Below are 25,206 nucleotides of genomic sequence, written 5' to 3'. Positions count from 1 at the left end.
TGATTCATTCATGCATTGTTGACATACATGTGTCAGCCCCAGTCAGCCAGTGTGATTGCATTGATCCCTGTTATGTGGTTAATCCTGACATAGGCAAGAAGGTCACCCACCTGGAATAGGGTTGGGATCTCAAACATGGGATACCTGTCATGACACAGTTCATGTTTGACCATGTAAATATCACTTTTCATTTTTCATTTTCATTTCAATTTTATTTATACACGGAAAAGCCCAGATCAGCCCTTGAGCTGGTCTTCCCTGGGGCCGTGTTGCTATATAAATTTACATGTTACATTACATCATTAATCAAGGATATTAAAAGTAAATGGAAATACAAAACAAGTATAAAAACTATATATGACCAGAGAAGATGATTCTCATCTTCTCTGATATGACAAAGTGATATAAATTAAGCATACAAAGCAAGTACAATTGACAAAGTAATAACCAAAAGCAAACATTTAGGCAAAGTTCAATTCATAATTACAGTAAAGCAATCTCCTGAACGCAGCAGGTCTATCACACAACTGTGCTTCAGCTGAGAGATCGCTCCATAGATGAGCACCCCTGTATGAAAGACTCGTTTCTTAAAGTTATTTGAAGGAAAAGGAACATCAACATTATTTGGATTACGCCTGAGATTATAATTATATTCCTTTTTCTCAAATAACATGCAAATATTATCAGGAAGTATGTTGTTTGTAACCCTGAACATGAACTCTGCCAAATGGATGTTTCTTATTTCAGCAAGTGTCAACCAGCTGAGTTGATTAAGAACTTCAGACCCTGATGTGTCCCAAGGAACATTGCAAATATATCTAGCAGCTCTTGCCTGCATTCGTTGCAACTTAATTGAATCTGTTTTGGTACAATTACCCCATATTATATTACAATAATTGAAATGTGGTGCAACAATAGAGTTGTATATAAGCTTGAGAGCACTCATGGGAACTAATGACTTAGCCCTCCTGATCATAGAAATACTCCTGGCAGACTTCTTCAACAAATAATCAATATGATCATGCCAATTTAAATTACTATCAATTATTATACCCAAATGGGTGCAAGAGAAAACTCTTTCAATAATATCACCATTAATATGAACATTCAAAACATCATCATTAATTTTAGCCAATCTTTATGGTGTTCCAAGCATAATAAATTTAGTCTTATTTACATTCAAACTTAGCTTATTATTGTCAAGCCACTGTTTCATTGAAGAAAGGTCATTATTAAGGTTATGTACAATATCAGCTGGGTTTTTGCCAGCACAGTAAATAATAGTATCATCAGCATACATGCTGATCTTAGTAAATTTAAGACAGTTTGGTAAATCATTAATGAAAACAATAAAAGGAGAGGTCCAAGTATTGAACCTTGAGGCACTCCGTAACTAATAAGTTCAAAATCAGAAAGAGAACCATTAACAGATGTAGCTTGGGTTCTGTTTGAAAGATAACTACTGAACCAATCAATACTGTATTTGCTGATTCCATAACACTGTAATTTTTTGATCAAAATGGCATGGTTTACAGTATCAAATGCCTTTTTTTAAAAAAGATCCACTAGGATCCACTACCGTACATGCTCATCTATCAGGGCACATGTCTTTAACCCCAATACATTTGTACATTCATTGAATGACCTTTGAAGATTTGGGTACAAAAACTCATACTTTGCAACTTGAGGTCAAATTTTGCTCTATGATTATATAATTGAGGTTACAGGTTATTGGACTCTAAAAATAAATTTGAACATTAAACAATGAACTTGACATTAAACAATGAACTTGAACATCAAAAAATGAACTTGAACATAAAAAATTAACTTAGCATCAAAAAATGAACTTGAACATCAAAAAATGAACTTGAACATCAAAAATGAACTTGAATATCAAAAAATTAACTTGAACATCTAAAAATGAACTTGAACATCTAAAAATGAACTTGAACATCAAAAAATGAACTCGCACATCAAATAATGAACTTGGTCATCAAAAATGAACTTGAACATCAAAAAATGAACTTGAACATCAAGAAATGAACTTGAACATTTTCAGGTTGTCATTCGCCTTCTGGAACTCGTGTTCTGATCCACAAAAGACAGTGATATTTTAGGGATAGCAAGGGCATAATTTTTTTTGATTTTTGATTTAATAAAAAAATATTGCTAGGCCCTAAATGAAACAATATTGTGTTCCAGTATTTTTCGTAAAATAAGAACATCCTAACATCTAACTTATTATTCCACAGATTCTAGAAGCTGTGATTATTCAATTTTCTTTGCCATCCAAAAGCATTCATCATTGAATTTTCAATTTTGAATTTGGAGTATCATCTACTGATTCTGTGTCCTATCACCCAATCACAGATCATATTCTTCATACATGATAAATTGCAGAAAATTCATAAACACCTCAATAAAATAATTTTATGTGATCTGGGATATTTCAAAATTCTGAAACTTGACAAAATTCACAATGTATAAGGGACGCACCATTAGATTCTCAGGGTGGGGGTAGGAAGTTTTTCAAAAAAAAAAAACTTCACCCACTACATGAGCAAAAAAAAAAAACTTTCCCCACCAACACTAAAAAAAAAAAAAAACCTTCCCCACCTAACTGTGTATAATGCATGAAATTTAAAAAAAAAAAAAACTTGCCGCTTTTGGCTCCCCCCCCCCCCCCCCCCCTGAGTATCAAATGGTGCGTCCCTAAAATTTCAAACTTCCCATCAATATAAATTCTCCCTTGAAATATTGTAGAAAAAGTAGCCATCCAGCTGTCACTATAGAATGCATGGCTCCCTTCACCATTATTTCAGTGGTTTGTTTATCGTCAAACCCAACATGATCTAATTAGCCCAAGCTCTGCATCCTTTCTGTTTTCCTGATATGCCTAGCATCTGGACATCTTAGTTAATTATGTTAATGAGTGTTAACGAGCCCTGGTACTCATCATATAGATGACTTGTCCATGATGGATATGGTGCACCTGGACTCCAATGGAAAACATATCAGTCACATTAAGGTGGCTAGAAACAGCTGCATGATATTTAAGGTGGAGCTATTAACCATCCTAACCACACACTTTGGAGGGGAAGTTTCATTCTAGGGTCTATGGTCATACTCATAGTCATCATTGTCATAGACTGTAGGGCCTACGTGTAGGCCTATATTGGGGGTCTATGGTTTCATGCCTTGTCGTTTTTGGGAGTGCGACAGTAGCGTGGATAGAGGGACATAAAATGAAAAAGAAAAGTACCCCCTGACAAAAAATGAAAGAGAAAACACACATGAAGCATTTGTTATTGAAATAAGAATTGATACCATTGGAAAAGTAGGCCTATATGTTTATGAAATAACAATTATAATGGCTAAGTACAATGTAGCCATAGGTAGGTATCAGATAGTCATTGGCCTACATAAACACCACCTGCCGCCTATGGGCTATGATTTCTGAGTAATTTGGTTACTGATATTTTTTCAGGTTAAATTTGTCATACAATCCTGATGACTAAACACAGACATTATTTTGTTCTTTTGACATGAAACAAGAAAAATGTCATATAATTATAGGTCAACATCCTATTTATAATTGACATGTAACACACACCTTAAATATAAATTTATTAAAATAAAGAAGTTGTTCAAAACAGGAAGAAAACAGACCTACATTGGTATTGAGGCTTTTACACACTTTATGAAATCTTCAAGCTTTGATTTTAAATTCTCATCACATAGTGCATATAATGTGGTGTGATCAAGCAAAATTAGACCCATCGATATACCAAAAGTCAACATTTGCAGCTGAATTTAACCCAAATTGTCTTAATTTTTACAAATTTTGCCAAAAATGTTTTAGGAAATTTCAAACATTTTGGCTAGAGTGAGGCAAAATTGGGCTATTTTCTGAAATAATTGAGAAAATTCTGAAAAAGGACCCATCCATTTACCAAAATTAGCCTAGCAAAAGGGGTCATTGATATATCAAAAGGCCAAAAATGCTACCTATGTTTGTGTACCCCTATGGTCATCCCATTTGTACTGAGTACTCCCCAGTCTAGGTTAAACTTAACAAATTATACACACCAAATATGTCCAATCGGTGACAATGATTTGATGAGCCTGTCGTGTTCAATATGTTTCCAGCTTTGCAACAATACAATTGATATGAAACAAGCCATTGAAGTACCAGCAGATTGCTTGTGTAATAATAAAGTTGTTGGCATTGAATGTGTCCATATGGCGCAGGCTATCACATGACCATACTGAAGCGCAATATGCTGCTGGATTTTGACAGTTGCTGGTATAAGGTATAGAAGTTTGTGAACATTGTCAATAGAAAACAATCTGATACAAGTAAGAGCTTGTTTAGTCTCTCTAAATGCAAAAGAGTGAGTATACATTTTTACACTCCAAAAAGAGTGAAAATTACTCCCAAAAGAGCACTCTGAAGGAGTGAATTCACTGCAAAATATTAAAATGTTCACTCTTCAAGGAGACATAATAAGGAACACTCAAACTTGTTCCTCTCATGGCTCTGTAAACAGAGTTGACGTTTTACTCTGTTGTAGTGAAATTGACAGTGATAGTGAAATTTCACTTTAAAATAGAGAATTTCCACTTTTACAGTAGTAGTTTTCATTAAAATTCAAAACTGGCAAATGTACCTGCCCTTCAGAAAAAAACAGCCAGTGTAGCATGCCAGCATGATGCTTTTTCTTTTATTTAAATCTGATGTGTCAAGGAAAATCAAGTTAATAGAAATTTTTTTATTTTTGGAATTGTTTACTCTTGTCAATTTAATGCACAGAATGCTTTTATCTTCATTCAGTGATTTGCACATTCAGAGAATAGTAAAAATAATCAAAATTCAGATGTTTGCACCATTGTTAATTGTTAGTACATGAATATCATGGATTTCGTTTTTACTTCCAGTCTTCCATTTTTTCTTATCGCACGACAAGGCTGCCGAATTTGACATGGTACGAGCAGTAGATACTGTGGATAACAATGTACACTTTCAGAGTGGATTTTTTTACGTAATTTAGCTAGACATTGATCATTTGGACAAATTTTCCACAGAAAATCGCTGAATGATAGGCCTTTAATTTATAGTTTTGTGTGTTGATTTATTCAAGAATTTTGCTTACAAGTCTAGTTAAACTTGGACAGTTTGTGAAAATAGGTGTTTAAATGTGTTACAATAACGTTATCCAGATGGCGATGATCACATGGGTATTGATTGGTGTGCCAACATATTGCGCTTATTGATAGCTGATATTGTTACCATGTAACTTGTGAGCGGAATTATTCGTGCTATGTTAATTTTCATGGTCTTTAAATTGCAAATAAATAAATATATTTAGATAGATAGATAAATGTAAAAAAAAATACCAAAATTGTGAACATTGTTTTTAGAACTGTGTGACAAAATTGGAGCATTTAAATCTAAAAACAATTGAAATTTGTTTAATTCTTTCGGCACAAAATATAAATTCTGCAAAAATTATTGTATTGTTACAATGTAGAATGTGTTTGGAAATTTAAAAAAACATGCAATTTACTAATTAACTCAATTAATTTTGTTGATTATCTAATTGGTCCTTATGGTGTTTTTGTAATCATGACTTTCACTATGGACCACAATGGCCTCATCCCAATGGCATAGTCCAATAACCTCAATTAAACAATCATAATGCAAAATTTGACCTCAAGTTTCGGAGTATGAATTTGTTTACCCACATTTTCAAAGGTCATTCGATGAATATACAAATGTATTGGGGTTAAAGAACTGTGCCCTAATAGATCAATGAGCATGTTAATCCTAGTGATAGGCCTACCTGCAAAAGTAATGAAAAACAGTTGGAATAGTTGTGTTAAATATTTTCACATCTTGTGTATTGGAAAAATGCAATTCATTTAATTTTTTTGTTTAGATCGAATTGATCCTCTTGGTATATTGTTTTGAATAAAATCTTTTGTTATGCATACCTGCAAAAGTGATGAAAAAACAGTTGGAATAGTTGTGTTAAATATTTTCACATCTTGTGTTTATGTTTTTGTTTTTTTTAGAAAGAATTGATCCTTTTGGTATTATTTTGAATAAATGCTTTTGTTATGCATACCAGCAAAAGTGATGAAAAAAACAGTTGGAATAGTTTGGTATAATACATGTAGGCCTAAAACAAAAATGCAGTTGAACAAAGTACATTTTGCAAAGGTGCATGTAGTGACTTGTGTGTGCATGTAGTAAAAATTTTGGTACCAAAATCGTAATTTTTGGCAAAACAAGATGAGGCATGATTGAACAAATTCATCAAAATCGGTAGAGAAAACTATTGCGGCAGTCACTATTGCTGCAGTCCCTCCTCATCAAGTGTTGACAAAGGCAACAGTGTTTGCTGAAACGTTCACAAGTAAGTGCATTTTCTGGATCAGATACAATTCACCTTGTTTACTGGAGATGAGGCAGTGTGCTGACATCTCAAGTGATCTAATGTTGGCTATTTGAGCAAATTCAAACTTAGAAAGATGGAAGGAATGAAGAAAGCAGATGAAGAGAAAGAGAACCATGGATCTGTTGGGTGCTGAGCAGAAGACCCATTAGTTAGGGACGCCCCATTAGATTCTCAGGGGGGGCATGGGAGTTTGGGTCAGGCAGAATTTTTTTTTTTCGCCGGTGTAATTTTATTTTATTTTTTCCGCCTTCGAAGGCAGAATTTTTTTTTTCGCCGCCTTCGGCGGCGAAGTATTTATTTTTCAATTTTAATGTATACCTTTATACAAAGTTGGGTGGGGAATTTTTTTTACTCATCAGTGAGGCAAAAAATTTTTTTTTCGTTTCACTAGTGGGCAAAGTTTTTTTTTTCGTCTCAATAGTGGGCAAAGTTGTTGTTTTTTTCAAAAAACTCCCATGCCCCCTGGCAATCCCTGGTGCACCTTTAGCAGCCAAACTTTTTCGTGCATGTGTGTTCAGATTTACGCAATCAGACCACTTGGGTTTGCAGTAGCTTTCAATGCTGTAGCATTGTTTTAGTAGGGCAGTTAGGGTTAAATTGGTAAACAAAATTTCACAATGCTTAAAATATTGATGCATGGATGTGTGTTCATTATGCAATCAGATGACATGGGATACTTGGGTTGCAGTGGATTTGTACTGTAGCATATTTCGGTAAACTAGGGCAGTTAGGGTTAAATTAAGTAAAAAACAAAAATCTCACAATGCTTAAATATTGATGCAAATTCCATATGTTTCCCCTCAGCACATCTATTTCACTTTTATTTTATACCTGAATAGGGGAAATGAATAGTTAGATTTTGTCTGCAATTTTGTCGATTGAATTCGACCAGTGGATTGTTTTCGATCAGACCACACAATTCGTGTAGTGAGTTAGTGACCAGACCTCATATCCATAGCTGCTAGCCACATGTGAGATAACGTCTTCCCATCATGCTTCACTTCAATGGCCACCCCACTTTTTTGACAAATTTGTTTTGTTTTTCTTTAAAGCTTTATTCCAATGTTGGCATATATTTGTATTTTAACCCCCCTCCCCTCCCGTTTGATGGCCGCCCTACATTTTTCAACTTTGCAATGGCCCTACACTTCAGAGCCATTACAACGAGCAAATTAGTAATTTTGTGAAAATTGGGAGCATTATTTTGACTATTTATTGAAAATTGCCAGAAAATGGTCCTGTGGCTCGATCAGGCTTAGCACCCCCACATTGAATGATTCATGCTATTACAGGTTTGATATAACAGATTCAAGATGCTAGATGTACTTGACATTGTGGGTGTTTTATGAATATTGATCACCCTAAAATTACTATACGTACGATTTGTTCCTCTGAAATGGGTCTTATTTTTGGCCTTTAGTGTGTGGCCCCTTTTTTGTGTGAAATTTGGAATATAGATCTACATGTACATGTATATGGGACTTTCTTTTTTAATTTGTCAGAAAATTGGCCCAATTTCCGAAAACATAAACAAAATTGGAGAAAATTGTAAATTAAATTTAAGTTTGACCAAAAATCTAGGTCTCGTAGAAATAAGTCTCATTGTTGACGGAATTTGGTATTTTAAGTGCCACTTCCAGACCCCCCATACCAAACCCCCCATACCAAACCATAGAGTAAACTTGCTCAATTTCATGCAAAGGATTATGGGAAGGGTAAGATAACTTCTCTTGGCTTGCAGGGTACAACCAGTCCACATAGCCTACAGCAAATTACAGCAGATGGGACCATTTTACTTCTATTGCTTACAGCAATTTACAGCAGATGGGGTAATTTTACTGGAAAGTGATTCGTTTAGGACCTGTTTTGTTTACCAAGGTTTGATACTTAAATCTCTCCACGCGGTATCGGCTGCAGACAACATGTTAAAAAAATTCAAGAATTTCAGATTCGTTATTTATCATGACCATATTTAGAATCGGCATGAAAATGCATTAAAATGAGTACAAACGAGCCTGTTGCCTGGTGACTTTAGTCAGCATCTTTGGGCTATTCCAGTTGAAATCCATACACTCCCTATGGAACACATGACAGGTTAATCTTATACACAGGGAGTGTGAATTTTGAATGGGGTTACACACCTACACCCCCTGTGTGGAAGATTAAGATCATGTCTTCCATCGGGGGTCATGTCTATGGATTTCAACTGGAATAGCTCATAATTGTCTAAAAATGGAAGTGCAATCATGTTTGGACCCTCCCTATGCCCTGAAGTCAACATCTGTATCAGTTGATTGAGTAATGATTTAAAGAGCATACATTCGGAACCTCCAACAAGATGTGCTTGATTTGTTTGTCCCATATTAACAAGCCACATGGCATACAGTTTAGTTGACAATACTGTTTTGTAATCTTGGTAACAGACTTGCACTTGAGGCTATGATCTTGACTGTGTAAACTTCCAAGTTCTATTCCACAGATGGCAAAGTTGTCATATTGTGTCTGAAAATCGTGCAGTTAAAAAAACCACTATTTTGGAATTTGCAATTGCATAATCATATTTGAGCTCTGCTTGATAAATGCATTCTAAATGAGTATAAACATGCCTAGTATTGGACTGAACAGATTAACAATCCATATGGCACACAGTTTAGATGACAATACCATTAATCTTCCTAAACAGACAGACTTACACTTAGGGCTATGAATATGATGATAACAAATTTTGTATTGGGCTATTCGACCAGATGTCAAACAGAGGATATTGTGTCTGGAATTTTTCACCAAAAAATTTGAAATTTTTGGATATCTGCTTGATGCTTGGGATGGGAAATGCATTCAAACAAGTATAAATCATATGCCTAAATATTATCATTGAGCTTATATAAAATTATGTATTTCAATACTGGATTATTACAAGTCACACAGTACACTGAACTTCAGTAATCTTACCACAGACTTGCACTTGAGGTTATCATCATGCATTGTATCAACCGCATGTTGAGCAGACAACATTATCTGAACAATTTGATACCAAAATCTCATTTTTGCCAAAAGTGGAGATGGGCAGTGTTGTGTTGAGTCCTTGCTCAATCCTCAGTCCTCAGTCAAAGTATTTTTTAATACTTTGGTAAATATTGTGATATATTCAAAGGCAGCCATTTTGTACATCTAGCCAGCAGACTTGTATTTGATGAGCATTTGACACATCTCAGTTGGTATTATTTGTCCAGCTGACATCTGGAAATTAAGAAAATTATAATAATTTTAAATTGTAATGAAAATGTTTGCTATCTTGCATGTAACCATACACATATATCAGTGGCGTGTCCAGGGGGGAGCTTTGGGTGCTGAAGCCCCCCGCACTTTGTAAAAAATCATGTAAAATCAGCCGTTTTTTGGCGATTTTAGCCATTAAGCCCCCCGCATAAATCTGAAAGAGGGGCTGAGCCCCCCGCAGGAAAAGATCCTGGACACGCCAGTGTATATGTGTAGTATTGGGCTCTAAGTTATGGATTAACAAGGAACATGACATGAATTTTTTGTTTACAAAATCCTTTTGTAATAATGTTGCAAATAGATTTGCACTGGAGGCTATGGCCACTGATACTCATGAAATGCACAGATGTTGCAGACGGCTCATCTAAAAATTTATAGTAGGAAAAAAGTAGAACATTTTGAAATTTCACCACAATGTTGATCATTGAAATAGGTACAAATATACCTAGTATACCGTATTTCGTCAAATAGTCGCCCCCCCTCAAATAAACGCCCCCCACCACTTTTTTCAACAAAGATGTTTCAAAAATGCTGATATTTCCATGCCATCTTGTGTAGTAAGCTTACCAAGTTCCCCACATCAGCCCACATGGTCGATAATAGCATCAATAATTGGCGAAAATCTGGATTGGAAACCCGGAAGTGAGCCAGAAGTCAGTGTTTCTAGTTCATATTTCGTCATTTTAGCGTTTTTATCATTCTAAAATTGACCTTGAATAAACGCCCCCCCCTTGGGAAAATGTAACACCCCCGGGGGCGTTTATTTGACGAAATACGGTAGGTCTTTACTTCGTTTTCAGATCGTCAAGCCGATCAATCGATACAAAATTACAAATCGCTGAGGCAAAAACGATGTTGCTTTTGCAAGTTGAAGAAATCTCAACTTTCGACCGATGTTGCTTGACATCAACCAATCATTTCCAACGAACTCTATCTTTTATTTTGCTAATTAATTTACCTGTCTCGATTATTACCTTTCGGTGATGAATTAATTCAAAGCAATAATTATTGACAGTATAAATGGATGTTCTAAAAATGTATTTTCTGGCATTTAGAATATTTTAATTGTTATCTGCATTCTCTACAATATTGCTATCATCGTAAGTATAAATGCAAAAGCGACGAGCGGTGCATCACAATCGCTCAGCTTAAAGTATACAAAAAAATTACATTTGATGGGAAATTTTTGTAACATATTGAAGCAAAATCATCTGCAGTTGATGCCATATGGTTATATTATGGTATGAAGTTCCAAGTTTTCCTTGGATTTGGAACATCCCCATCTGTTGGTGCACAGTTCTTGAACCCTAATATGCTTCTACACTCATAAAATGACCTCAGAATGGGTTGGGTACTAAAACTCATACTCCATATCTTGAGGTCAACTTATAAACTATGGGGGTCAGTGAACTGTGCATCTGGAAATTATGCCAATTTGGCTCAGTGTTTAGTGTTTCCAAGTTCTCTTGTGAGTTATGAATGGTTCAGTGACATCAGGCCATCTGTTTAATCAGTTGTGTTTTTTGCCCAATTTGAAAGAGGCTCATTATATTGTGCAATGCTAATTAGTTGAAGAGAATAAATGAAGACAATAGATGCTAATTATCATAATATCTTCAAATTGAAGTGACTCTAAACTAGGCCATCAGCTGCAAACTTGCCATAATTCAACTTTTGAACTTGTAAGTTTTGATGTTGAAATCACTGGTACAGTACGAGATTAAAACAGTTCTAAATTTCCATGTTTTTTGTCTACAAAATGTCACCATGTGGAAGGGTTTTCACAGATCACATTACATATAAGAATTATTTATGCCCTTGTTGATAAGATTAATTGATTAATTTAATAATCATACTAAGAAGAAATGTCATCCAATCAAATTGTCAAGATACTTTTTTTACATCAAATTAATATTTTGATGACAGAAGGTTAATAATTTTAAAATCTGGTCAATCATGACATAATTACGTGGCTTATGGGCGGACAAATTATGTTATTAACTGATTAAAAAGGGAAGAGGAGGAGGATGGTGAAATGATGAATTAAATTACGATATCATCAAGGGAGATGACTAGGTAGATGGTTGAGGTATCTTTTGTGATAATACTCGCTAGTTGCATCCATTAACTGAATTAGATTGTCTTTTATCATCTGTTGATGAGAGAAGGTTCTACAAGTGTAAAATGTATGTTGCTACTATCTTGCTCCTGGCTGCTGCTTTTTATATTAGATGCAAACCAACCAGAATTTATTTGTCATAACAAGCTTTACATCTTTTTTCTTGCATGGCCTACCATGACTTCAGCAACATAGAATATAGAATGATAGATTTTGATTAAATTTTATTCAGCATATTAGTTGTCAAATAGGCAAGTGTTAACCCCATGAGAACTACCTGCCGATTGGCCAAAATGAATATTTTGTCCAATTTTGAACCAATCAAGGAGGGTATTATGAAGATCATCTGGAAATGCAAGTTTGAACATGAGTAGTTTAAAGCTTAGACATAATTGGCAGTTGAAATGAGCATTTCAAGTTATCAACCAATCAGACATGCTGTTAGATGACTAGTAGTGTCCAGTGGGTTAAATGAAAATACAGTAGATGGAGTAACTTATATTTAATCATATCTATCTTTTGACAAACTTCACACAAAGGGAGGACTAACAAAAAACTTATTGCAATTGTTGAACAGATTGACAAATTTTACAATTTTTCAAGCAATCAAAATGTATACAAAATACTGCCATATGGACAAAATTTACCCAAACACTTGATTTTGATAAAGAAGCATGCATGGAGGTGTTCATCCAAGTAATATGCAGTGCATGTAATTACTAATTGGTTAAGTACTTCATGGGGAATTAGGAAATATTGCTTTTAATTTTGAGCGGGGGTTTTTTTGCAAGAAGGGTGCTGTCAACAATAGCTGCCTTTTTAACATTTGACAATGTATGCATTCTATATTGTATACACATCTCTAATAATTATTATAATTATTATGACTCATGGCAGCTATTGCAGGTAGGACATTATTTTCCTATTAACCCTCAGTTTATCCCTTAAATCACGCAGCTCTTAAACAAGATTTATCTGGTTTAAAAATGGGCTATTCCAGTTGAAATCCATACACCCCCTATGGGTATCTGAATGGGGGATTTCATTTGACATCTGCACCCATTGTGTGGGTGATAATCTCTTTCAAACGAAATCCCCCATTCAGGTAGCCCCATTTGAAATCCACACCCCCTGTGTGGGAGATTAAGGTCATGTCTTCAATAGGAGGTGTATGGATTTCAACTGGAATAGCCCACTGAACCGTTGGTGCCCTTGTTTTCAAATCAACAATAACTTTCCAAAATTTTTCATCCACTATGAATATCTTAATTACCCAAATGACGACCCTTATGAATGTAAATTTCCCGTTGGCGATTTGATACCATTATTGTCAGCAAGCATGCTTGATTACACAAGAATGGGATTAAAAACTAGTCATTACCGGCAAAACTACAGGCTCTGGTCGTGTGCGCAGCTTGTATCGTCATGACGATATCCGCAAGTAACAAAATTGGTCTAACAAGTGTCAACATCTGTCACTAAGTTTAGTCACAATTTGCGTATTAAAAAAAGTCATTTAGGGTGTGATTTCTTTGAAGTTCGTTGATCAGGCTGTCAAGTAATTTTGAATTGTTTATATAATTCTGTAGTAGTCTTGGACTGGGTTTCACGCACTTTGGTGCCCTTATAGTTGATACATCGTCATCGTGGAGTATATAGCATCTGTTCACGTTCTGAATCCATTTAATGGACTGACTCGTCAATATTCATAATTTTATCAAAATGAAAGTGGAATTGAATATGCCCCATCTGGTACAGATGTTAAGTTTGTGATATCGATGTGTTACTGAACAGGGCTATACTCACAATTTGTTTTTTTTTCAAGGTAACTTTTTTTTCATAGGTCAGACAAAATATTTGTACGTATGTATTTATTAATTTTATTTTATTTTTCATTTATTTATTTATCTATATATTTATTTATTTATTTATTTATTTATTTATTTTATATTTATTTATTTATTTATTTATTAATTATTATTTCTTAAATATTTCATTTTTTTTATATTTATTTTATTTTTCATTTATTTATTTATATATTTGTTTATTATTTATTTATTTATTTATTTATTTATTTGTTATTTGACTTTTAATTCAAGTATATTATTATTATTATTATTTACTTTTTTAACTAAGAGATCAAGTATTAAAGTAACAAATTTTGCACCAATTTAATTTTGTCGATCAATTAAAAATCTGATTTGCACAAATAAAACAGCTGTGAAAATTATGCGAGTTGTTTAATACCACCCCATATTATGGGTTGATTAAAACGGCCTGAGTGGGTGGGAGCTTGGAGGGGTTCACCATGTTCATTCAACTGAACTTTTTCCCTCAACATACTAGTAAATTGTCACATTGCTGGCTAAATTTGGGCCAAATTTAGAATTTTTTTTTTTTTTTTTTTGAGACTTTACAAATACAAGAATCAAATTTTCCCCCAAGATAAAATAACGTTCTTAACACTCTATATCAGTCGCCAAATTTTCATGCACATTAAACATGTTTCTTGCTTTTCAAGAGAGCTTTATAAATGGATTTATGTATTATGTACCAACTGTTTTGTCATACGAACGGAAATTGGAAAATAATGATTATGTTCCAAAATGATTCATTATGAGATCAAAATTTGCTTCTTTACAGCACTATTAGGGACAATTATAATAGAACTAGGACAATCATGAAATAATGATCTGAATTGATGTCGAAGTAACCATGGAAACGAGTAAAAGGCAGTCTGAAAAAAAATGTTGAAATAAAGAAAGCTCGGCCTCTGGGAAATTTCACGTTTAAGAGGAATTTTGTTCTATCAGATAAAGAAATATAAGAATCTATAGAGGAAAATTTGCTACAGTTTTGAGAAAATTCAGCAAATCTTTCTGTGAAGTATAAATCGTATCAGAAAAATTTGAAACTAACAACTTCAATAAATTTTAGGCCCATCTAAACATTTGTATGTTAATTATTCTATTATGTCCTTTCAAAGTGGTTTTAAAATAAAGACAGCACTGTTAACAATTCGTTTATATTCAGCACCACCCTGGCAGCCCCAGGTCTACATCCGCATCCGGTTATACATAAGCACTTCATCCCTTTATCCAAATGGAGAACCAACATTTTGATATTTCCAATCTTTTGATAACATCGCAAGATGGAGCATTTCCAGTCGGTTTTTTCTATAAACATAATTACCAATTGATAAATTTTTAATAACATTCAGAAAACCATCTGCCACTAGTATCCTCATTTTCCTGTCCAGGTGACAAATTGGATCTTAATGTGCTATACAATAGCCTCATCTTACAGTCATAATCCATAAAATCATCTCATTGTTAATGACTATTTTGACTTGTTTAAGATTCTGGGGTTGATGTTGAGTACCTGATATGTGATGAGGTCAAAGTGTGGCTGTATAGAGATTATGTGGATGATGGAACTGTGGCTTCTGGGGATGATGGATGGCTTTGTCATTTTCTTACCTGTTGAATAATAGATATAAATGGAGTATTTTAAAAACAGAAGATATCTTACACTTCCCATGATGCATTTCTTCGATTTTAATTGTCTGTACTGATTTGCTATCTAGTGAAACCAGGGCAATTATAAAGTGACAAAAAGTTCCTCAATGAACAGAGCACATGTACATCCAGATCTTGCAAAATATGTTTATTTCTTGACTATCGACCCATGTTTATGTCTATTCTCAACATGAAAACGAAAGGAGCCTGTACAAAGTAATAGGTGTGTCATTTGATGTAATGAGGTGATGCATCATGTTGCAAAGGATTCTGGGAAGGGTAAGATATCCAATTTTAAAAAGCAATTTGTTCATGCTGTGGCAATTTTGTTAAATACAGAGTGAAAGATCACTCCATTTCCAATAATTTTTTGGAATAAAGGTAAAAAATTATTTGCGATAATTTAGGAAATGTTTACCAGACTCTAACAAAGGCTATCATCTTTTGAAATTTATTATTTTTAAAAATAAAGGTGCACAATTTATTTATTATATTTTCGGAAATTGACTGCAACAAATGTTATTCTTCAAATATTTTTTCGGATATTTAAGAAAATGTAGGAAGGCTTTTCTTTAAATTTATGTCTCAATGTTGATACTTGCTTGGTCTTGAAAATTTGTAGCTATGCTGAGGTCTATAAAAAGATATTCAGTGCATTTGAAAAAAGAAAAAGATTTGAAATAAAATGATAATAATATGTGATGTCATTCTATTATATGTTTACTTTAGATGGATAGGGCAACATGCATGCAGTCATGCAGTGTGTAATGTATATAGGGTATGTCTTAGTTAATTAATTGAACTGAGAATGGCATCGTTTGCATATGAAAACAGGAGGTTAATTAATGGCAATACATTAATTAGTGGGTGACAAAGGCCTTTGTTTGCATTTACCATCTTAGGGAGTGGTCATTATTTATGCCAGTCAGAAATGGAGGAATTTATGATTTTTCCTGGAAATAAGGGGAAAATGAAATACTTGATAATCAGGGGACATGAAGGGGAGGCTTATTTTTTCTTTTAAATTTCTCCATTCTCCCCCTGGTGTAAATATCGACTACTCCCTTAGAAACTACCAACATTATTAATTGAATTTCAATGTTTGTCTCAATTAACCTGCCCAGTGCCCATTTTATGCAAATTTTTAAAGATCAGATTGTTTCATGTTGAGGGACTTTTAAGAAATGTGAGGATAAAAAAATCCATTGTTGGAGGTCACTTAAATATGGTTGATTAAATCAAGGAAATTTCGACAAATTGTGACGACAACTGAAATATGAGCCCATCTTCAAGATTTTAAATGTATTCACCCATTCAGGTAGCCCCATTTGAAATTCACACTCCCTGTGTGGAAGATAAAGGTCATGTCTTCCATATAGGCAGTTATAGGGGTGTATGTATTTCAACTGGAACAGCCTGATCATGTCAACCTGTTACAGCAACCACTTCCAGGTTCTGTGCAGCAACCCAGAAATTACTTGTCTAACACCCGGCCCACAAAACCAGTCAAGCCAAGCAAGTAATCAACTAATGACTTTACATTAATGAGAACGAGAGGAGCTCAGTTACATTGATGTGTGCTATATCATTAACGCTATAGCTTTTAGTGCAAAAACAGTCATCACTTGGTGAAAAAAAACGCTGGACTATTGATACTCCAAGCAGTAATAAGCACTATGGAACACAATAGCCTCATCTCAATGGCATAGTCCAATAACCTCAAATAAACAATCAGGGTGCACAAATTTAACCTCAAGTTGCAGAGTATGAGTTTATGTACCCAAAGTTTCAAAGGTCATTCAATGAATGTACAACTGTATTGGGGTTATAGAACTGAGCCCTGATAGATGAGCATGGATCCTAGTGAAGGTGATCTGATTACCATGTTTTACCTCATCACCGTCATCGTTATATCATTATCTCAGTCTTAGCTTGATTAATCTCGTCTCAATAAGCGCGCACCTGAACATATGAGTTTAATAGATGTAGTATTACGGAGATTGTAGCTCGCGAGCATGCCAGAAGGATTTCAATTCTCAACTTGCTACATAGAGGTATATACTTTGCATCGCCTTAAGGTTGCAGTAGTTGCAGTAGTGCAAAGAACTGGCAGGGATTGGAGCACTTAAGGGAATAGTCTGGTAACAGAAAACCCGGTGACCTTAGTTGTGAGTACGGAGCATCGTGGAACACATAGGCTAAGCCAGTTCCTCATCAAACTCTCTTACATAAACATTATCCTGCGTGAAAAATGCAATTACAGTCCTAATTTTTGCGCGCAGATGGCGCACCTGTCCGCCAGGGGAAATGCAATTATCGTGGTTCGGGTACGGCCCCACGTTGGCTCATCACTAAGTTGGCCTGTGGCGTAGCGAGGAGGGTGGGATCGAACACGCTCAGTCAGTGTGGTATTGATTGTGGATATACAAGGTGCAGGTGCGCCGAGTCCTGCGGCCTCTGAGTGACAACTGAGTTGATAGTACACTGTTTCACCTGCAGATCTGATGCATCTATCTCCTCCACGGCGGAATATCACATCTTCCCATGATGCATTGTTGAAATTTTGCTAAATCACTGTGAAATCTGGCTATATTTTGATAAATTGATAGGATGGTATTTTTTCATGGAGCATCAACAGAGTTTATTCCATTTAAAATCCACACTACCCCTGTGGAAGATTTTGGAAATATCTTCCACAGGGGAGTATGAAATTCAAATGGAATGACCATATTAGGCAGCTCCATTTGAATTTCATACATCCTCTGAGAAAGATTCAACCTGAATCTACCAGAGAGGGAATGTGAGTTTCAAAATACCTAATGTGTTTATTCCATTTGAAATTCATACTCCCCCTATTTCCAAAATCTTCCACGGGGGAGTATGGATTTTAAATGGAATAGCCCATATTGCCAAACCATTTATCTCAAACCCAGTCAAAGCAATGGTTTATTTGTACAACAGTTTTGTGGAACTTTATTCAAATATCAAGAGCTATCTGAAGAACTACTGAACCAATACTAGGCTTGTTTTAATGCATTTTTCATGCCGATTCCGAATATGGTCATGAAAATGGACAGTTGACACTTCTGAAATTTTTTGAATTAATATAAAGAAAATTTGGAAACTTGTCACATGCAGTCTTGTTTGTACTCATTTTAATGCATCATGCCGATTCCAAATATGGTCATGAAAATGGACCATTCTGAAAATTTTTGAATTGATAAAGAAAAATTGGAACTGCTGGTTTATAGGAGTATTGGAATAGTGCATGATGGGAAGTCATGAATACTCAGCTGTGTATCTCCTCTGTGTGTTACGTTCTCTCTACTAAGTACTCTCTCTCTCTCTCTCAACCTACGCACACAGAAATTGGCAACCTTGTCGCTACTTTATCGTAAATTTTGCGTTGGGATATATAGACGGGTTGTAACTCCAGACATGCTGATTTTGGAACATGAATTGTTGATGAAATTTTGATTTTAGATAATCGCTTGATATCTACATTAGAGTGAGTAGGATTTACTATAATGCAAAGTACAGGATTTATACATAATGTGGGAAATATAGAAATTGAGACGATTTCAGTTTTACTCGTAATAGAAATCTTTTGTGTTCAATTTACAATATTTTTTTAGGTTACAAAGTTGAATTTCATAGCCTCTTACAAACAATGTAAGTGGGTATGAAAATATTTTGTGTTTTATGCAAAGTGATTGGTGTTGTTCCTCACCCAAATTTATTATTCTTATAAATTTTGCGCAAATTAAAACAAAAAACAGGTTAGAAGTTCATCATTATGGTTTTAAAAATTAAATGTAAATGTAAATCTACATGCATGTGGGAACTCTTCCTTTTCGCCGCACAAGTTTTTGTACAAACATTATTCGTGCCTACTGGTAGTATTGGTGACAATAAATTAGACTGCAAAATTAGTGTTTAGAAATCAAGGACAGATTGGTGTTTAGAAAGTTACATTTAAACACTTTAATGTTAAAATCTTAAACATCTAAACACAAACACATATTTAATCATATGAAATGTGTTTAGGATCTAAACAGTTAGTGTTTAAATGCTAGACATCATTCTAGACACCATTCTGTCCTTGATTTCTAAACACTGTTTTTGCAGTGTACTGATCACTGCATTCATATCCGTTTGGAGTTAAGATATTTCAATTTCTAGAAACCAGCTGGATTTTTGAAAGTTGTGTTCTTATTATAATATATACATGTGTTAATCTAAATGCATGGAAATTCATCTTCTGTGTACATACATCTTTGATCACAAACATGCCTAGTATACATAGTAACCATGGTAACAGTATGAAGTAATTACTGATTCATATCCATCTTGAGTTAAGATATTTCAATTTCTGGAAACCAGCTGGATTTTTGGAAGTTGTGTAAATCTGCTGCTGCTGTAGTCATGCTAAGTGTTAAGTTTTGACAGGCATGCTGAGAATACAGTACCTGTTTATTGTGTTCGTATGCGTTTGTATCACAAAGTTGTTATCAAAAATGGCTGCCTTATGGGAATTTTATTTATTATTCTATAAATTGAAACTTGTTGTCTGAGGTTCTGAAGCTTTTGTGTCGATGGTCATGAGTTGCTGGGATGTGTGCAGATTCTTCGGTATACAGACCCGCAGCCGCAGGTTTTGTTTTTCACTTGTTTTCCCCCCATATCATTTGCAAAGAGAAAGTCAAAAATGATAGGTAAGGCAGTCAAATTCAGAAACCATAATAGACAGTGTACGATTCATGTGTACATACTACAAAGTACATGCATGTACTGAGCAGACTACTATGATAGGCTATATAGATGAGAAGGAATTACCTCATCCCAATGACAAAGTTTAATAACCTCAATTAAACAATCATAGTGAAAAATCTGACCTCAAGTTGCGGAGTTTGAGTTTATGTACCCTTATTTTTCAAAGGTCATTCAATGAATGTACAAATGTATTGGGGTTAAAGAACTGTGCCCTGATAGATGAACATGTTGTGCCGTGGATCCTAGTGATTAATAGGCAAACTATTTCATACAGAATATCGGTATACATTTTGGTCACCTGAAAAAAAAATCAAATAACGGACGGTAGCTATTGGAAATGCGACTTCTTTGCGCTAATAAGAAACGATGCGATCTCCACGGTGGGTATGAAAAGGTGGACAGTTTTAGGTTGAGGTGTGACACGTTTGTATTTAATCGCAGTCGTCGTTAGTTGTTTGCTTCTCAAAGGGGAGTTCACAACAACATGTGACAGTTTTCATTGTTGAAATTGCCTGGTGAGACTACTACAGAGATTTCAGAAATTGTGATGAGTTTTAAGTGTAGGAAAGGGAATTTGTATATAGTACTTTATAAAAGCATATTATTATTTTTTTTCATTATATGTTGAAAATTTCTGTATTTTGGCTGGCTGGTTACGCTAGCTATCTATTGGTACTTGACTGAGTGATGGTGTGTAGCTTTTGCCATGGCATCTAAAAATATAATAGTTTGGCAAGATAAAACCACACATGTGATTCTTTTTAGTTTTGCGTTGTATCTAAAAATGTTGCAGCAAATGAAATGACCTTTTCGATGAACCCCACAATTCCTTGCGGTTAGACCCGAGATGTCCTTGTTTGACGCACATTTACCGAGCATCGTTACTGCACATTACAAGTCGGCATGACATCAAATGACGACATCTCGGTCTAAGCGCAAATTAGGAATTATCAGATTTTTATTTCCATCTTAACTATGTAACATTATGGTTTTAAGGGACACACCATTAGATATCAGGGAGTTCTTGATGGTTACGGAAGGATGGTCTGTCTTTCTCCAGGCAGAGTAAGGATGTATCAAATGATGACCTTCTTGAGATTTGACCTAAATATCTTTTTATTTTGTTCTTTCAGATCATACAGATATTAGAATGCCGGATTCACCCGTAGACTCACAGTCGCATAGCAAGACGACGGCGCAGACTTCGCCCAATCCTAGCGCAACGCAGACAGCGTCAGCTGCCATGGCAACGCATTCAAGGTCGCATTCAACAAGCTCTGCATCAGGTAAGGGAATCAGTATTGCCAGTCTTCAGGATATTTCCTGATTTCAGGAAATTTTACTCGGATGATCCTGTACAAATGTATATAGGTATAAAAAAGTACATTTTTCAGGAAATTTTTTGCCATTTCAGGATTTTTGACAACACTGACTGGCATGTCTGGTTCAGAATCAAACAACAAAGGGTACTGGGCTATTCTACTTGAAAACCATACACCCCTATGGAAAACATGATAAATAATATTCACAAATTAATGCTGCATTGGAATTCATGGATGGTTAATTTATATGACCATCAGTACATCAATATCTATGAGTCTGTCACTCAATGTAGACCATTTTAACAATATGTAATTTTGTTGTTATGTTGTCAAAGTTTTAACTTTCGTACAAAAAGGTATTGGAATACAGGCATGAAACTTTGCAGATGTGAAATGGGGTCATCAAGGTCATCAATGGGGTCATCAAGGTCACTCATGTCATAATTGTATGCAAATGAGCACCAATGATGTCAAAAAAATTAAAAACAATTTTATGCAACTTCAAACAGCTGCATCATTATGTGACCCAATCTGATCCACTGCGGCTAAGTTGGAAATCAGTACTACTGATGTTGAACCTTTTATATGTCCATTTTCTTATGTAATTTATTGTTTTTTCTCCTCCCTTTTTGCCCATATCTCAGTTTCATTATTGGCGACTTTAGCCTGCTTCAGATTGTACCAGATTTGGCCACATATATCATTTATTAATATAGGCCTATTGAGAAAAGTACAAAAAAAGATCATTTGAAAGATCAAAATTTAAAAGAAAAAAAAATCAAAATATGAAAAACAATTTTAGTATTTCCCAGGTATACATGTACTGCTAATAATGCTATGCGAATAAAACATAAAATGGATAGTACACAATATTTCATAGCCATTTCCAATTAAAATCCATCGGTGTGTCGTCTATTTTCTCCCTACAAGCATAATAATTGTCTGTTTCTCTCCTACCACAGCTGACACCTGTACGTGCGTGTTAATTCACACGGGATTACACGCACACCTGCATACACATTATAATAGCGACTCCGCACCTGAACGTTAAAAACAAAGGGTATTTTGCAGGGGATTTTATTACCATCATGTGATGATGAGTGCTGGTAATAAACAGGAGGAGTATTTTATGCATAAAAATTATATTGCTATAGTCAGAAGTAGCGATGTTGGAATTATATGGCATCCATGGATTATTGGGAGGGTCGGAATATTCAAATACAATACAATTTTTTTGATACACTCACAGCTGTATATACAATTGTAAACGGTGGTGCAGCCAGGATTTGCAAGAAACTTGCAATGGGTAAAATGTTGACAAAAATCTTTAAATATCAGGGTGACTATCAGGACGACCATCATCCCGCAGAGGATGGGGGCAAGACTTTTCACAGGGGGCAGCTTCCCCCTCCCACTTGCTTTGGCTATGCTACTGATTGTGAGATGAGGATATGTAGTATCTGTGTGCAGCCTTGTTCGGATCAAGGGAGTGGGGGGGGGGGCAGGAAGACTAAATCTGGGGGAGGGGAGGAATAAGGGTGTACAAGCCCCCCCATGCACACACACAAATACAGCACCAGCACTAGTAACCACATGATGTTTTTCTTTTGTTCAGGTTCCATGGTCAATGGCATGCATTCGCCACGCAGCATAAATGGAGGCACACCTTCACCACCAAGTAGTATGAACAGCGCCACCTCAGCCGGCCAAGAAGTCCCACCAGCGTGCGGCGCTCGGCAGCTCAGCAAATTAAAGCGGTTCCTGACTACGCTGCAGCAATTTGGATCTGATATATCACCGGAAATTGGCGAGAGAGTACGAGGCTTAGTTATGGGACTTGTAGTAAGTTTGTATAGATGTTTTTGGAGAGAATGTTGGTAAAATTAAAGCCATATTATAATATTTATTTCCATAAGAAATAGAATTGTATTGTTTTGGTATAAAATGTTAATTTTCACTGTCAGATACGTCCTCTTTTAATTTGGGCCCAAACAGACCAGGCAATGCAAAGAAAATCGCTATTTAATACCAGCGCATATGTCTCCAATGCGAGCCACTCATTTGAACGGGAGTCAGGTCGGCTCTTTTGATATGTCACAACTGCCCGTACGCCATGTACGTACTGTGTTATATGCGTACGACTAATATTTCCATCATAATAATAAAATGACAGTTCCTGCCGTTTATTCAAAATATCGAATTTCAACAAAACTTCAGCACCTAAAGTTTGGATTTTTGCAGGGTATGTTACTTGTTAGTTTACTAAAGTACATATTAACAATCATGTAAAAAAAACCCGAATTTTGAAAAATATTGAGGGCATCCTCATTAGCATATGTTATAATATGGCTTTAATAAAGTTATAAAGACATTTCTTGCATTTGGGCCTCGACAAATGTATCATAAAAGTTCCCCTGATAGGACCCTGCAGGTTAGCACATACTTCAAAGCCTAAAAAGGAACAGCCTGAGTGTTTCTACAAAACACCTTACAACATTCTTTGAATGTGTTATTTATAAAGCAAACCAGAATGTCAATGCATGCCTGCAATCACTCAAAAAATATATTTATAATTTGACCCACTTAGCTGTTGACTTAAACTGGAAGTAAGCTTATAGCTCCTCCAGCTGGCACACTGGAGCAAAATATACCAGTCTTTTGTATACTTGCACTTTTCAACGGCTCAGTGCCAGAAGTGGGTAAGTGCAATAGCTACCCTGTGGGTGTACATTTGGCAATTTACACACAGGACTCATCTACACATGGCAGCTATTGCACTTACACACTTTTGGCACTGAGCAGTCGTTTTGCAATCTACACGAGGGCAAAGATTAGTCAAAGATTCGCCTTTGTGATTATTTGTTTGGTTGAAGATTCGCCCATTTCATCGCTTTTGAAAACGCATTCCGAGTCAAGATTTACCATATGGTTTGTCCAGCAAGGTACATGTAATAAAGACACATTTTCACAAACAAAATGAGGAACACTTACAGAGGGTAGGGTCCAGATTCCCTTTGACTCTTGCATAAGGCCAAAAAAAAAAAAATTGTTGTGTTGCCCTCAAGTGGAAAAATGGGAAAGTTGGGTCGGGCGGTCGGATTTTTTTTTTTTTTTTTTTTTAACCTTCAGATTTTAAAAATCCCTCAAATATTAAATAATGCTTCTTCAATTAGGGACATTTGTCAATTTTGACTTCTGGATACCTGTTAGACATCAATTAAAGACTAGTCTTTCAATATAATATTAATTTTAAGTGAAAAACATTGATTTTTTGAACAAATCTGTAAAAATCATCATTCAAAAGAAAAACAAAAAAACAAATTGCGACCCTGATTTTTCAGGATTTAGGACCGGACGGTTGAGGGCAACACAACAAATTTTTTTTTTGGCCTAAGTGTGATGTACCTTAATTAAATCCCTAGCTACTTGGTTGTTACGTTATAATCTTTTAAAATACCATTTTCTTACGTATTTTATTGTTTCTCGCTCCAATTTGAGCATATCACAATTTTACAATTTCCACCTGCTTGGATCTAATAATGTCAATCAGAAATTGTGTCATTGACTTTTGCACATCATTAAAACAAAGGGCTGTGTTTACCCCCCCATTGTAAACATTTTGATATGCCTTTCAAAATCATCCCTTTATGTGTGAGTGCTCATATAACTTGCAACTCATCTGTCAGTACACAGTTCCTTTACCCTAATATAATCCTATGCTCAGAGAATGAACT

The 25,206-nt window shown here is 35.2% G+C and overlaps 1 protein-coding gene across 4 annotated transcripts in view; it reads left to right on the top strand.

Moving 5' to 3' along the window:
* Positions 1 to 25,206, top strand: part of LOC140146817 (protein CBFA2T1-like) — a 181,687-nt gene that overhangs the window by 138,153 nt on the left and 18,328 nt on the right. For all 4 annotated transcript variants that reach the window (XM_072168695.1, XM_072168696.1, XM_072168698.1 and 1 more), the window contains exons 2-3: positions 21,284 to 21,436; positions 23,088 to 23,314. In XM_072168695.1, the coding sequence (XP_072024796.1) occupies positions 21,284 to 21,436; positions 23,088 to 23,314 (380 nt within the window). The remainder of the gene's footprint in view (positions 1 to 21,283; positions 21,437 to 23,087; positions 23,315 to 25,206) is intronic.

Source organism: Amphiura filiformis, chromosome 2, assembly GCF_039555335.1.
Source record: "Amphiura filiformis chromosome 2, Afil_fr2py, whole genome shotgun sequence".
NCBI classification, from domain to species: domain Eukaryota; kingdom Metazoa; phylum Echinodermata; class Ophiuroidea; order Amphilepidida; family Amphiuridae; genus Amphiura; species Amphiura filiformis.
This window is presented reverse-complemented; position numbering and strand designations above follow the sequence as displayed.